The sequence below is a fragment of the Triticum urartu genome, chromosome 1A (genome assembly GCF_056163025.1).
Source record: "Triticum urartu cultivar PI428250 chromosome 1A, HENAU_Tu73, whole genome shotgun sequence".
In the NCBI taxonomy this organism is placed as follows: domain Eukaryota; kingdom Viridiplantae; phylum Streptophyta; class Magnoliopsida; order Poales; family Poaceae; genus Triticum; species Triticum urartu.
Window position 1 is genome coordinate 407802869 of NC_141873.1, and position 16768 is coordinate 407819636.

Below are 16768 nucleotides of genomic sequence, written 5' to 3' on the forward strand. Positions count from 1 at the left end.
CTAATTTTTTTGGTATTTTGCATTTCCTACCCATAACTAAAGATAGAAAACAACTAAGAACAGCAAATAAAAATTACTTAGTGATAAAGCAAACAAGCACACACGAGAATATTCACCCCATACTATTGCTCCCCGGCAACGGCGCCAAAAAAAGGTCTTGATAACCCACAAGTATAGGGGATCGCAACAGTTTTCGATAAGTAAGAGTGTCGAACCCAACGAGGAGCTAAAGGTAGAACAAATATTTCCTCAAGTTCTATCGACCACCAATACAACTCTACGCAAGCTTGATGTTCGCTTTACCTAGAACAAGTATGAAACTGGAAGTACTTTGTAGGTGTTGTTGGATAGGTTTGCAAGATAATAAAGAGTACGTAAATAAAAGGTAGGGGTTGTTTAAGTAAAGAAACAATAAAGTAAATATATCGAGTGTGGAAAAGTGGTGGTAGGAGTTGTGAAATTGCCCCTAAGCAATTGACTACTTTACTAGACCGATAGCAATTATTATGTGGGAGAGGCCACTGCTAGCATGTCATTCCTGACTTGGAATTCTATGCACTTATGATTGGAACTATTAGCAAGCATCCGCAATTACTAATGTTCATTAAGGTAAAACCTAACCATAGCATTAAGGTATATTGGTCCCCCTTCAATCCCGTATGCATCAATTTCTATGCTAGGTTGAAGCTTCTGCCACTCTTGCCCTCCAATACATAGTCCTATCAACATACAACTAACCCTAGGGTGTGAACCACGTGCGCAATCATATGATGGGCACCAAAGGACAACAACATAACCACAAGCAAATTAAATCAATCATAGCAATTCATCAACCACCGATAGGACAATGAAAATCTACTCACACATCATAGGATGGCAACACATCATTGGATAATAATATGAAGCATAAAGCACCATGTTCAAATAGAGGGTACAGCGGGTTGCGGGAGAGTGGACCGCTATAGATAAAGGGGGAAAGTGATGAAGATGTTGGTGAAGATGGCGGAGGTGTTGGTGTAGATCGCGGTGATGATGATGGCCCCCGGTGGCACACCGGTGCCATCGGAAGTGAGGGGGAGAGAGCCCCCCTCCTTCTTCTTATTCATTGACCTCCTCCCTAGATGGGAGAAGGGTTTCCCCTCTGGTCCATGGCCTCCATAGCACGGGAGGGGCGAGAGCCCCTCCGAGATTGGATCTGTCTCTCTGTCTCTCTCTGGTTCTGCGTTCCCATATTCTTCCCTTTCACCATTTCTTATATTTCCAGAGATCCGTAACTCCGATTGGGCTGAAATTTTAACACGATCTCTATCCGGATATTAGTTTTCTTGCGGCGAAAGAAGTGCATCAACCGCCTTACGGGTGGCCCACGAGGGTCAGGGGCGCGCCCGGGGGGGCAGGCGCGCCCCCCTGCCTCGTGGCCACCTCGGGCACTGTCTCGCGTGGATTTTTCTTCCCAAAAATCATATATATTCCAAAAAAATCTCTGCCAGTTTTTATCCCGTTTGGACTCCGTTTGATATGGATATTCTGCGAAACAAAAAACATGCAACAAACAGGAACTGGCACTGGGCATTGGATCAATATGTTAGTCCTAAAAATAGTATAAAAAGTTGCCAAAAGTATATGAAAGTTGAATAATATTGGCATGAAACAATCAAAAATTATAGATACGACGAAGACGTATCAGTGGCGCCCCCCCTCCTTGCCCAGTCTGATTTGGACAAGGGGAGGGGGCGGCACCCCCCTCCTTCCTTCTCTTCTCTTCCTCCTTCCCTTCTTCTCCTACTTGAACTAGGAAAGGGGGGCTCCCCCCATGGCGCGCCCCCTAGGGCCGGCCACCTCTCCTCCCTCCTTTATATATGTGGGAGGGGGCACCCCAAAGGCACACCAAGTCTTTTCTTAGCCGTGTGCGGTGCCCCCCCATACAGTTACACACCTCGGTCATATCGTCGTAGTGCTTAGGCGAAGCCCTGCGCCGGTAACTTCATCATCACCGTCATCACGTCGTCGTGCTGACGGAACTCTCCCTCGGCCTCAACTGGATCAAGAGCTCGAGGGACATCATTGAGCTGAACGTGGACGTGTCGTACGTTCGGTACTTGGATCGGTTGGATTGTGAAGACGTTCGACTACATCAACCACGTTACTAAACGCTTCCGCTTTCGGTCTACGAGGGTACGTGGACACACTCTCCCCGCTCGTTGCTTTGCTTCTCCTAGATAGATCTTGCGTGATCGTAGGATTTTTTTTGAAATACTACGTTCCCCAACACAAAACAACAACCTCCCCCGACGAAGAGAAGTGTAGATCGGAAGGATCCAATCTGAAGACACACGAAAAAAGACAAATAAAGACCGGATCCAAGTGGATCCATCGAAGACAAACGCCAATCGAATCTCATGAGATCCACAAAAGAGACACCTCCATGCGCCCTCCGATGGCACAAGACATGCCACTAGAATGAAGGATGGATGGGAAGAATCTTATTCCAATTGCAAAGAGCCGCTGATATCTCATCTTCCTAAGCAGGACACAAAACCTAAACAAACAAAAAACACCTAAAAAGGAAGCAGGAGCCCTCCCACCGGAAAGGGCCGAGATCCACCACACCTTCATGACCCTAAGACCACAGAAGACGAAGCCAACCTGCGACGCCGCCGACAGGAGGCGTCAAATCCCTACACCCTCGCGTGAGACACAAGAGACAAAGGGGTACAAGAACTCCAAACATACTTTCGATCATGAAAAAAGAGAGCATGTCTGGAGGCTCATGACATTGCTAAAGCTTTTTTTACAATAACTAGACTTTATTTCTCACATAATAGTCATATCGTTTACAAGGAAATGAGAAATAAAATCAGGGATAACAACATCCCAAAAATCAAGATATCTAGTACTAAAGGAGTGTCTTGCTAACTAGTCAGCCACCTGATTCGCTTCTCTGAAACAATGTTTGAAAGGTAACTTTGAGAAATCGAGAGATAACTGCTTACATTAAGCACCAACGGCGGCATCAGGTCCCAAATATTCATCTATCCAATTAACTAATTCAACTGCAAAATAGTTGCCCGATTCCACCTCTGCCGAATTGCATCCATACTTGCCAGAAGGAACATACCATTTCTCATTGCTAATCGTTTAGCGGCATCAACATCATGGACATGTGGGAAGAATGAGGATGCCGCAACGATGAAATTGCCACGGTCATCATGTAGAACTGCACCACTAGCTCCCAACGGTGTGTCCACATGAAAAGATGCGTCAACGTTCACCTTCACCACACCATGAGGTTTTTTTCAACAAAATGATTACCACTCCTCATTGGCAACTTGGGCATCAAAATCGATATAGTTTGCCACAAGGACTTTATTGACAACGCCGTTTTATCTGGGCCTTGGATCTCCACTCCTTTCACAAGCTGGCATCGTTGCCACCATATAAACCACGCTGCAATTGTTGCCAGTTCTGCCACCGGGAGACCATCGACTATCTCTGTAAGTTTGAGTAGTATTTCCAAGCTGATGGCGCCAGATCTATCTTCTGCCATTGCTTTCTTCATAGTGTCCAAGAGGCCTGATGTCTACTACACAACCTTCTTCTTGTAGACGTTGTTGGGCCTCCAAGTGCAGAGGTTTATAGGACAGTAGCAAATTTCTCTCAAGTGGATGACCTAAGGTTTATCAATCCGTAGGAGGCGTAGGATGAAGATGGTCTCTCTCAAGCAACCCTGCAACCAAATAACAAAGAGTCTCTTGTGTCTCCAACACACCCAATACAATGGTAAATTGTACAGGTGCACTAGTTCAGCGAAGAGATGGTGATACAAGTGCAATATGGATGGTAGATAAAGGTATTTGTAATCTGAAATTATAAAAACAGCAAGGTAAGTAATGGTAAAAGTGAGCGTAAATGGTATTTGCAATGTGTTGAAATAAGGCCTAGGGTTCATACTTTCGCTAGTGCAAGTTCCCTCAACAATAATAGCATAATTGGATCACATAACTATCCCTCAACATGCAACAAAGAGTCACTCCAAAGTCACTAATAGCGGAGAACAAACGAAGAGATTATGGTAGGGTACGAAACCACCTCAAAGTTATTCTTTCCAATCAATCCGTTGGGCTATTCCTATAAGTGTCACAAACAGCCCTAGAGTTCGTACTAGAATAACACCTTAAGACACAAATCAACCAAAACCCTAATGTCACCTAGATACTCCAATGTCACCTCAAGTATCCGTGGGTATGATTATACGATATGCATCACACAATCTCACATTCATCTATTCAACCAACACATAGAACCTTAAAGAGTGCCCCAAAGTTCCTACCGAAGAATCACGACGAAAACGTGTGCCAACCCCTATGCATAGGTTCATGGGCGGAACCCGCAAGTTGATCACCAAAACATACATCAAGTGAATCACGTGATATCCCATTGTCACCACAGATACGCACGACAAGACATATTCAAATCGATAAGATAACTTTAAAGGGGAAACTCAATCCATTACAAGAGAGTAGAGGGGGGAGAAAACATCATAGGATCCAAATATAATAGCAAAGCTCGCGATACATCAAGATCGTAACACCTCAAGAACATGAGAGAGAGAGAGAGAGATCAAACACATAGCTACTGGTACATACCCTCAGCCCCGAGGGATAACTACTCCCTCCTCGTCATGGAGAGCACCGAGATGATGAAGATGGCCACCGGAGAGGGATTCCTCCTCCGGCAGGGTGCCGGAACGGGTCTAGATTGGCTTTCGGTAGCTACGGAGGCTTCTGGCGGCGGAACTCCCGATCTATTTTGCTCCTCGATAGTTTTAGGGTACGTGGGTATATATGGGTGAAAGAAATACGTCAGGGGAGCCACGAGGGGCCCACGAGGGTGGAGGGCGCGCCCTAGGTGGGTGGGCGCGCCCCCCTGCCTCGTGGCTCCCTCGTTCCTTTCCTGACGTGCACTCCAAGCTTTTCCGGTAGCTTTCCTTCCAAAAATAACTTCTCCAGTTGGTTTCATTCCGTTTCGACTCCGTTTGATATTCCTTTTCTTCGAAACGCTGAAATAGGCAAAAAAACAGCAATTCTGGGCTGGGCCTCCGGTTAATAGGTTAGTCCCAAAAATAATATAAAAGTGGGTAATAAAGCCCAATATTGTCCAAAACAGTAGATAATATAGCATGGAGCAATCAAAAATTATGGATACGTTGGAGACGTATCAAGGCCTAAGCATTTGCAAAGTTCATTTACCTTACAACAACCAAAGAGTGTGTGTTGCACATCTTCTGCATCAATTGAGCATCGAGAACACTGTGGCGATATGGGGATATGTCAGTCAACACCTTGCGAAGTGTTTTACTTTGCCAGGCACCTTAAGTTTCCATGCATCTTTCAATACCTTATTTATATGGACATATGGACATTATCATGCCCATCGGCTCTTATAGGACGAGGACCAAATTGGTGTTCCAACTCCTTGTAATAAGCTAATCGTATTGAGAAGGTACTAGACCTTGTATGGTTCCAAGCAACAAAGTCCTTTGTCATATGTGTATTAAGTGAAATTTGCAATATCCTTTGCACATCTACTGGATAGAAATAGTCTCTCAAAAGCACATCATCCAAATTTTCAGTGTAAGGATCAATAAGCTCCTCCACTTTTGACAACATTATTGTCCTTCTTGGGGTATTACCTTCTGAGTTGCACTGGTTGGGATCCAAGGGTCCTGCCAAATGTTAATGTGTGTTCTAGAACCAACCCTTCAAATACATAATCGCTGGAATGTTTGAATGCCTGCCACAATGCTTTGCCAAGTGTAAGATGATCCTTTCTTAGGACCAGCTTTAAGTAAATTTCCATTTGGGTAATATTTAGCACGAAGAACTTGTGCACATAAAGAATCTTGGTTCTAGAGAAGTCGCCAGCACTGTTTTGCTAACATAGCTAGGTTAAAACTGTGAAGGTCCCTAATCCTCAATCCCAATTTCTTCTTCGGGGTACACAACTTTCACCATGCAAATCAATGCATTTTCTTGATCCTCATTGTCTCCCCACAAAAAATAAAAAAAAATCCATATGTAATTGCCTTACAAATTCCTTTTGACAGCTTGAAGGCATACATAACATATGAAGGAATAGGTTGGGCAATGGACTTAATTAGTATTTTTTTTTACCTTGCATGGACAAAGTTTTTTTTCTTTCCATCCCTTCAATCTCTGGCATACTCTGTCAATCTGGTGTTGAAAATAATTTGATTTGTCCAGCCCGACCATTGTTGGTAGACCCAAATAAGTATCTGAAAATGCTTCAGTCACAATATTAAGCTCTCTACATCAATTCCCCCTTGTGATGACACTAGTATTTGGACTGAAGAAGATACTGGACTTAGCATTACTCATAATTTGACAATTTGTCATGGTAAGAACAATATATCTCAAGCACCCTTTTCAGAGTGTTTGTAAAAGCTTATGTTACCCTTACTTTAGGGCGTCATGTGTGGTTGTTAGATCCTCTAATTTTATTGGTGTGCCACGCAACATTTTAGTTGAATAAATTTAGGTGACATTCTAAAAAAAACGTTCTACTGGGTCTATAAAAAGTTCTAGAAAATAATCCTAATTTTTTTTCTAAAAAATGCTACTCCCTCCATCCACTTTTAGAGGGCTTAACTTTTGAATATCATACCAAGGCACTCTATGAAAACTAGAGAAAATTTAGGGATTCACCCATCATCAAAGCATCGATCTCTTCCTCTTTCCTCATATTAATTTCACTCCTATAATTACGCTACACGTATTGCATTTTTATCCTCTTACGGGTCAAATCTGACATGCATTGGCGTGGAGACCAAAAGAAAACGGCTTGCATGCATGCATGCCATTAAGTGTCTCTATACTTAAAGGCTCACTCACTCCTTACGAGAGAGAATTAAAGGCTGCATGGATCAATTAGCTAATTTGACCTTGTATATATGAAAAAAATGAAATTTGAGATTAGGTCTTGTATAAATGGAAGGAGGGAGTACCAGAAAAGAAGAAAATAAAATAAGCACAGCACCAGACTTCGCACACATTCCCCATTCTTCGAGCTCCACAGCCATGGTCTCCCAGTCCCAACAGCCACCCTCGCCGCCGCCGCCGCCGCCCGAGCCGACCAGCATTAGCTCTTTGACCGACGACCTCCTCCGTGAGATCTTCCTCCGCCTACCGGACCTCCCGACCCTTGTCCGCGCGGCCTTCACCTGCCGCCCCTTCCTCTGCCTGGTCCGCTGCTCCCCGGCCTTCCGCCGCCGCTTCCGCGAGCTCCACGCGCCGCCTCTCCTCGCCCTCTTTCTCACACCCTACATGGACGCCGTCATCCCTTCCGCCAGCCGCAGCCCCGACCCGGACACCACTGCCGCCTTCGCCGATTTACTCGGAGACGACGACGCCACCGAGTGGGGGACAGATTCCCAAATTCCCTACTACGACGGGTACGTCGCCTTCGTCAACCCGAGCACCGATCAGACTGCCTCCTACAGCCCACTGAATATTGGAGCGCCGGCGCAGGCCCTGGATATCTACCCCAAGACGCCCCGCGAAGGCATCGACGCCTGGCTCGAGTTCTACACGCTCCCTCCGGACCAAGAGGGCCAGAGGCCATCCCGTGTGGTCTGTGTCCGTCACGATCGCTCATGGGCGCGCGCGCGTGTGGCCGTCTTCTCATCTCACGCCATGAAGTGGCAGATCTTCCCAGAGTCCAGGGGGTTGCTGCTTGAGCGCGACAGGCGCACGATTCGTAAGCTTGTCGATGGGTTCGTCTGCTGGTTACAGAGTGAAAACTGCATTCTCGCTCTCAACACTGTCACCTTTCAGTTCTCTCGAATGAATCTGCCACCGCCCTTGAGAGGGCCATACACATACATGTATCGTACACCGCGCTTTGAGCTTGGTCAGACCAAGGATGGGAAACTCTGTATCGTGCATGTGCAGGAATTCACGCTTTCTGTTTGGCTCTGGACACCCGACGATGACGGCGTCGAGAGATTTATGCTGCACAAGATGTTTCAGTTGCACACAATTGTTAAGGAGATCACTAAGCGTTCAGTCCTGGACAATGTTGACGCTGGAGGGCATATGAACGTTACTGATGGATTTGTGTACCTGTCTGTTGTCTATGACAAGGGTAAGCAATCTTCTAAGTGGTTCCTATCCTTCTGCCTGGAAACAGCAGAGGTGAAGTTGCTCTTTGAGAAAACATGCAGTATTTACTGCCCTGTTGATCCATACATCATGGCCTGGCCTCCTTCTTTGATGCACGACAAGGTGAGTCCATGTATGAAGATGTTTCCTTGTATGTGAGCAATTGCCTTACTTGTGAGCATTGGGTTATTGTATTGCTGTGAAAATCAGCTATCGACTTTTAGTTTTCATGCAGTAACATGTCTGACTTTATCAGTTATGATGCAATGTTTTCAATTTTCATCATCAGGTTAACACAAGGATATTTAGCATCAGGGTTTGTGCAGATTATAGTATAATATAAGAAGTGCTACATTGCCGTTATTTTAGACTGCAAATCTTCCTCCCCTGAAAATCTCCTTACACTTACTTTATAATGCTAATCACTATGAGATGGCAGCAGTGTAGCAGTATCTTCAGTTTCATTGCTTATGTAAAAAACAGATAAATTAATATGTATCATTAGAATCTATTGTCCTGCACAAAATTGTCTATAGAACACTCTTACATGCATGAATACTCTAATGCCACAGGGGGATTCAGAAACTGAAGTTGCCAGGGACACTGTTGGAGATGATGGTCCTGTGGGCACGGAAGAAGCTTCCCCTGTCCTCTTCACGGCATTGCAGTTATTCAAAGAAGCTTTGATTGATGATGACAACGCAAAATTTGTGGAGATGGACGCTTTCTTACTTGATGATGAGATTAGCTCCCTTTTGAACAAAATCTCTACTTTAGAAGCAGGATTAGCAGCTGGGAGAGACTGTGTGCTGAGAAGAGGTGCTCATTCCAATATCAACGTGGAAGGGATGGAAAGGAGGAGTTGGTGGGAAATGTGCAAGGGGATGTTGGGGAGAGTTTCTTCCCACTTCTTTGCCAATTGATCTTGGTGCCTTTCTTCTCACAAGTTAAGCGTCAGTTGAAATGCATTGGTAGTTTAGTTTTCGGATCGTGCGAACGCATTATGTGCTAGTTGACTACTATGTCTAACAAAGTGTAGCATCATCAGTACCTCCTCTATCTAGTTTGCAAGAGACTTGTATGTTTAACATGCAGAGATTGACCATTCAGTGTCACCATCAATGTAAGTCATGAGCCTCATCCTAGTGGTTGTCATCCTTGGTTCTGAATCATTGTATGAGGTCTATTTTGCTTTGTAGTCTGCTTGAGTAACTGCCCACTTTTGATCCACTATTGATCTCCAGCCGATTAGTTTCACAACTACATTGTTACATTGGTGGCTCAAGATGCCGGGAGTTCTTTCAGAAAAGGAAAATATTAAATATGAATGGTTACTTGATGATGGGCGGCTTTATCAGCTTGGCTCGAAGAAAAGTGAAGAAACTCATCATTTTTATTTTTCACGGGGGAAGAAGCTCATCATTAAGTGCACGAAGGTGATACTGGGAATGTTAGACCTGGACTCTGATGAGAGGTGTTGGCCGTCGCGCCAAGAGGCGATGCTAGATTGGTAGGATGAACGGCTTCATCGGCTACTTCACTAGATTGGTAGGATGAACGACTTTCAATCCTGGAGATCGGACGGTGGAAGATGGCGGCAGCAGATCTAGAGCATGCGCATGCGGTGCGCGTTGCGGATCAGCCAGTCCGGGTGGTGCTCTCGGTCCGATGCGGGGCAGCTGCATGAGGCCACTGGATTAGATAGTGCATGTTCATGCGGTTCGGACACATTATAAAGATCGTAGGTGTTGCACTTTGCTCGTCAGATAGGTGGCTTTGGATTGATTCATGTATTCATATTGTCAGATTCTGTTAAATAATATTAAAGATGGATGCATGCGTTGATTGATGCGGAGACCAGGAGTTATCCTTCTTTTCAAAAAAAAAACAGCTTCCTCACTTGCAATGGCCGCCCCCATGTCATTTTGGAGCAGTTCAGTTGGTGTGTAGAGTATGTATGTGTGCAGGAATTTAGTCAATGGTTGCGTACTTTTTATCTCTCGAATTGAGGAGCTCTTCAAACGAAGAAATTTTGTTTTACAATGTAGAGTGCTCCACCAGATGCTTGAAGTTACTTTTCTCTTTGTGGGGAGATGCTAAGTTACTTTGACGTTGTAGCACCCGTGAAGGGTGGAGAGCAGTTATCTCTCCGATGTACTCCCTCCGTTCGGAATTACTTGTCTCGAAAATGGATGTATTTAGAACTAAAATACATTTAGATACATTCATTTCTGCGACAAGTAATTCCGAACGGAGGGAGTAGGTATATAGGAGCTTGCGTTGAATTGGATACAATGCCAAATATCTCAGGGCATGTTGATATTGAGCCGCAAAGACAATTCTAGTGTTTAGGTGCCTATGTATTTGGCACTTGGAATCCAAGGGGAGAAGCAATTCAAATTCCTGTTTGGATGGACAAAATGCTGAATTGCACATTTTGAATAGTATGAGCGGTACTTTGCTGTACATGTTTCAGAGTGATTTTTTCATTAGATGTTCATATATTTGCATGATTGTATATCTAGTTACAAGAAAATAATAAGAATATGTGTGTATATCAGATCATTTAATTGGACGCAAACCTCATCCCCAATGTTTGTTTGGACAGAACATATTTGATTCCAGATAGTAAGCAATGTAAATTATTCGTAAGTAAGCAAAACTTTTCTCCGAATCCCTCATCTATTCATTTTTTATTGTTAAGCCTGGTTTCTTCATCTGGATTTTCCACTTGGTGTACTACAGAAACCTTTTCGCTAGTTCCTCTGTGTCAGTAGGAAACTATGATTCAGCTATTCAGGTATCTTAGGATCAATCCGACATGGAACCTGTAGCCTCTTCATTCAGTAGGGCAATGATAAGTTTCTTTAAAACATCATTGAAACATTGCAGAAACATAATTTTAAACTCCCCTTCAATTTTTCAATTGAACCATGAGTTCGAGTGCCCCCGGATCGATCACACCACAGAAGACCACCGCCGACGCTCCCACGCAAGTTGACTAGTAAGCCGTGAATTCCTTTCAAGCATGAGAGGAGAAGAGACACGCACAACCCAATGGACGGGCCTATCAATGTGTCCTTTTTCTAGCGAGGAATTCTACCATCCATACGGCCTTGGCAACCAAAGAGAGCGAGCATCGAGTGAGATAGAGCCCGCCATATTTTCCACAGGTCGTAGCCCAAAAGAAAAGATGTTGTTAAAAAATGCTCACTAAAAGAAGAGCACGAGACACACATCCTCTTTGGATCTTGCTTTGGTGGCTGGCTTGGAGGTACAATAGGTGGGGTTAGGGCTAAAATACTTCCGCTCGGCAATAGATCATTGGGTGCACCCTATGCACACCCGCCATAGGGTCTCCAATCTATGAAGAGGTGCATTTCCTACTAGGGTTCACATCCTCCATATCCGCATCGGGGTCTTCCTCCTCACAGAGATCAGATTTGTCTCCTCCTGGACCTCGCTCAAAGCTGCCAAAACCTCTTCCAGATCCACGTCCATGTCCATAACTCGCACGACCATGCCCTTCACCCGGGCCTATTCATGCACCCCTGAACCATGATGCCCAGAGGTTCTTGAACACAAGCAGTGAGGAAGGGTGAACAACGTCCCCATGTTTCTTGAACAGATGACCAAGGAGGCCACATACCACACACTAGTCAAGGAGGCGCTCGTACTTGATGTTAAAAGTGTGATGTTCCTTGTTCTTCACCATTGCCACTGAATTCTTTATAGGTTGTGCAAATTGATCTTGACGCGGACACAATAGAAATTTCCTTTGAAGTCATCATAATTTGGATCTGCATAAATAAACTCACCTACTTTGCCTGCAAAGGTTTAACCATAGGATAAAATGTTGGGGAACGTAGTAATTTCAAAAAAATTCCTACGCACACGCAAGGTCATGGTGATGCATAGCAACGAGGGGAGAGTGTGATCTACGTACCCTTGTAGACCGACAGCGGAAGCGTTAGCACAACGCGATTGATGTAGTCGTACGTCTTCACGATCCGACCGATCCAAGCACCGAAACTACGACACCTCCGAGTTTCAGCACACGTTCAGCTCGACGACGATCCCCGGACTCCGATCCAGCAAAGTGTCGGGGAAGAGTTCCATCAGCACGACGGCGTGGTGACGATCTTGATGTTCAACTGTCGCAGGGCTTCGCCTAAGCACCACTACAATATTATCGAGGATTATGGTGGAAGGGGGCACCGCACACGGCTAAGAAAACGGTCACGTGGATCAACTTGTGTGTCTAGGGGTGCCCCCTGCCTCCGTATATAAAGGAGCCAAGGGGGGGGGGGTGCGGCCGGCCCTAATAGGAGGCACGCAGGGAAGGAAGGGAGAGAGGAGAGGAAGGAAAGGGGGGGGGGGCGCCGCCCCTCTCTCCTTGTCCAATTCGGACTAGGGGGAGAGGGGGCGCGCGGCCTGCCCTGGCAGCCCCTCCTCTTCTCCACTTTAGGCCCATGAGGCCCATTAACCCCCCCCCCCCCCCCGGGGGGGTTCCGGTAACCCCCTGGTACTCCGGTTTTATCCGAAACTTTCCTGGAACACTTCCGGTGTCCGAATATAGCCATCTAATATATCAATCTTTATGTCTCGACCATTTCGAGACTCCTCGTTATGTCCGTGATCATATCCGAGACTTCGAACCAACTTCGGTACATCAAAACTCATAAACTCATAATATAACTGTCATCGAAACCTTAAGCGTGCGGACCCTATGGGTTCGAGAACAATGTAGACATGACCGAGACATGTCTCCGGTCAATAACCAATAGCGGAACCTGGATGCTTATATTGGCTCCCACATATTCTACGAAGATCTTTATCGGTCAGACCGCATAACAACATACTTTGTTCCCTTTGTCATCGGTATGTTACTTGCCCGAGATTCGATCGTCGGTATCTCAATACCTAGTTCAATCTCGTTACCGGCAAGTCTCTTTACTCGTTCCGTAATACATCATCTCGCAACTAACTCATTTAGTTGCATTGCTTGCAAGGCTTAGGTGATGTGCATTACCGAGAGGGCCCAGAGATACCTCTCCGACAATCGGAGTGACAAATCCTAATCTCGAAATACGCCAACCCAACATGTACCTTTGAAGACACCTGTAGAGCTCCTTTATAATCACCCAGTTACGTTGTGACGTTTGGTAGCACACAAAGTGTTCCTCCGGTAAACGGGAGTTGCATAATCTCATAGTCATAGGAATATGTATAAGTCATGAAGAAAGCAATAGCAACATACTAAACGATCGAGTGCTAAGCTAACGGAATGGGTCAAGTCAATCACATCATTCTCCTAATGATGTGATCCCGTTAATCAAATAACAACTCTTTGTCTATGGTTAGGAAACATAACCATCTTTGATTAACGAGCTAGTCAAGTAGAGGCATACTAGTGACACTCTGTTTGTCTATGTATTCACACATGTATTATGTTTCCGGTTAATACAATTCTAGCATGAATAATAAACATTTATCATGAAATAAGGAAATAAATAATAACTTTATTATTGCCTCTAGGGCATATTTCTTTAGTCTCCCACTTGCACTAGAGTCAATAATCTAGATTACACAGTAATGATTCTAACACCCATGGAGCTTTGGTGCTGATCATGTTTTGCTCATGGAAGAGGCTTAGTCAATGGGTCTGCAACATTCAGATCCGTATGTATCTTACAAATCTCTATGTCTCCCACCTGGACTAGATCCCGGATGGAATTGAAGCGTCTCTTGATGTGCTTGGTTCTCTTGTGAAATCTGGATTCCTTTGCCAAGGCAATTGCACCAGTATTGTCACAAAAGATTTTCATTGGACCCGATGCACTAGGTATGACACCTAGATCGGATATGAACTCCTTCATCCAGACTCCTTCGTTTGCTGCTTCCGAAGCAGCTATGTACTTTGCTTCACATGTAGATCCCGCCACAACGCTTTGTTTAGAACTACACCAACTGACAGCTCCACCGTTTAATGTAAATACGTATCCGGTTTGCGATTTAGAATCGTCCGGATCAGTGTCAAAGCTTGCATCAACGTAACCATTTACGATGAGCTCTTTTTTACCTCCATATATGAAAAACATATCCTTAGTCCTTTTCAGGTATTTCAGGATGTTCTTGACCGCTGTCCAGTGATCCACTCCTGGATTATTTTGGTACCTCCCTGCTAGACTTATAGCAAGACACACATCAGGTCTGGTACACAGCATTGCATACATGATAGAGCCTATGGCTGAAGCATAGGGAACATCTTTCATTTTCTCTCTATCTTCTGCATTGGTCAGGCATTGAGTCTTACTCAATTTCACACCTTGTAACACAGGCAAGAATCCTTTCTTTGCTTGATCCATTTTGAACTTTTTCAAAACTTTGTCAAGGTGTGTGCTTTGTGAAAGTCCAATTAAGCGTCTTGATCTATCTCTATAGATCTTAATGCCTAATATGTAAGCAGCTTCACCGAGGTCTTTCATTGAAAAACTCTTATTCAAGTATCCCTTTATGCTATCCAGAAATTCTATATCATTTCCGATTAGTAATATGTCATCTACATATAATATCAGAAATGCTACAGAGCTCCCACTCACTTTATTGTAAATACAGTCTTCTCCAAAAGTCTGTACAAAACCAAATGCTTTGATCACACTATCAAAGCGTTTATTCCAACTCCGAGAGGCTTGCACCGGTCCATAAATGGATCGCTGGAGCTTGCACACTTTGTTAGCTCCCTTTGGATCGACAAAACCTTCCGGCTGCATCATATACAACTCTTCTTCCAGAAATCCATTCAGGAATGCAGTTTTGACATCCATCTGCCAAATTTCATAATCATAAAATGCGGCAATTGCTAACATGATTCGGACAGACTTAAGCATCGCTACGGGTGAGAAGGTCTCATCGTAGTCAATCCCTTGAACTTGTCGAAAACCTTTTGCGACAAGTCGAGCTTTGTAGACAGTAACATTACCGTCAGCGTCAGTCTTCTTCTTGAAGATCCATTTATTCTCAATTGCTTGCCGATCATTGGGCAAGTCAACCAAACTCCATACTTTGTTTTCATACATGGATCCCATCTCAGATTTCATGGCTTCGAGTCATTTTGCGGAATCTGGGCTCACCATCGCTTCTTCATAGTTCACAGGTTCATCATGATCTAGTAGCATGACTTCCAGAACAGGATTACCGTACCACTCTGGTGCGGATCTTACTCTGGTTGATCTACGAGGTTCAGTAGTAACTTGTTCTGAAGTTTCATGATCATTATCATTAGCTTCCTCACTAATTGGTGTAGGTGTCACAGAAACCTGTTTCTACGATGTACTACTTTCCAATAAGGGAGCAGGTACAGTTACCTCATCAAGTTCTACTTTCCTCCCACTCACTTCTTTCGAGAGAAACTCCTTCTCCAGAAAGGATCCATTCTTAGCGACAAATGTCTTGCCTTAGGATCTGTGATAGAAGGTGTACCCAACAGTCTCTTTTGGGTATCCTATGAAGACACATTTTTCCGATTTGGGTTCGAGCTTATCAGGTTGAATTTTCTTCACATAAGCATCGCAGCCCCAAACTTTTAGAACCGACAACTTTGGTTTCTTGCCAAACCACAGTTCATAAGGCGTCGTCTCAACGGATTTTGATGGTGCCCTATTTAACGTGAATGTGTCTGTCTCTAGAGCATAACCCCAAAACTATAGCGGTAAATCTGTAAGAGACATCATAGATCGCACCATATCAAGTAAAGTACGATTACGACGTTCGGACACACCATTATGCTGTGGTGTTCTGGGTGGCGTGAGTTGCGAAACTATTCCGCATTGTTTCAAATGTAGACCAAACTCGTAACTCAAATATTCTCCTCCACGATCAGATCGTAGAAACTTTATTTTCTTGTTACGATGATTTTCAACTTCACTCTGAAATTCTTTAAACTTTTCAAATGTTTCAGACTTATGTTTCATTAAGTAGATATACCCATATCTGCTTAAATCATCTATGAAGGTGAGAAAATAACGGTATCCGCCACGAGCTTCAACATTCATTGGACCACATACATCTGTATGTATGATTTCCAACAAATCTGTTGCTCTCTCCATAGTACCGGAGAACGGTGTTTTAGTCATCTTGCCCATGAGGCACAGTTCGCAAGTACCAAGTGATTCATAATCAAGTGGTTCCAAAAGTCCATCAGTATGGAGTTTCTTCATGCGTTTTACACCGATATGACCTAAACGGCAGTGCCACAAATAAGTTGCACTATCATTATCAACTCTGCATTTTTTGGTTTCAATATTATGAATATGTGTATCACTACTATCGAGATTCATCAAGAATAGACCACTCTTCAAGGGTGCATGACCATAAAAGATATTACTCATATAAATAGAACAACCATTATTCTCTGATTTAAATGAATAACCGTCTGCATCAAACAAGATCCAGATATAATGTTCATGCTCAACGCTGGCACCAAATAACAATTATTTAGGTCTAATACTAATCCCGATGGTAGATGTAGAGGTAGCGTGCCGACCGCGATCACATCGACTTTGGAACCATTTCCCACGCGCATCGTC

The 16768-nt window shown here is 44.2% G+C and overlaps 1 protein-coding gene across 1 annotated transcript; it reads left to right on the top strand.

Annotated features, from left to right (window-relative positions):
* The first annotated feature begins 7007 nt into the window (after nucleotides 1-7007).
* LOC125534711 (uncharacterized) lies at nucleotides 7008-9459 on the top strand. Its single transcript, XM_048697856.2, has 2 exons — nucleotides 7008-8303; nucleotides 8753-9459. The coding sequence occupies exons 1-2, from the start codon at nucleotides 7008-7010 to the stop codon at nucleotides 9101-9103; spliced, it is 1647 nt and encodes a 548-aa protein (XP_048553813.2). The 3' UTR covers nucleotides 9104-9459.
* Nucleotides 9460-16768: the final 7309 nt, after the last annotated feature.

Coding starts and splice junctions, on each gene's coding strand:
- LOC125534711 (XM_048697856.2), top strand. CDS start 7,008: ATGGAAGGAGGGAGTACCAGAAAAGAAGAAAATAAAATAAGCACAGCA. Junction 8,304..8,752: donor CTTCTTTGATGCACGACAAG/GTGAGTCCATGT, acceptor CTAATGCCACAG/GGGGATTCAGAAACTGAAGT.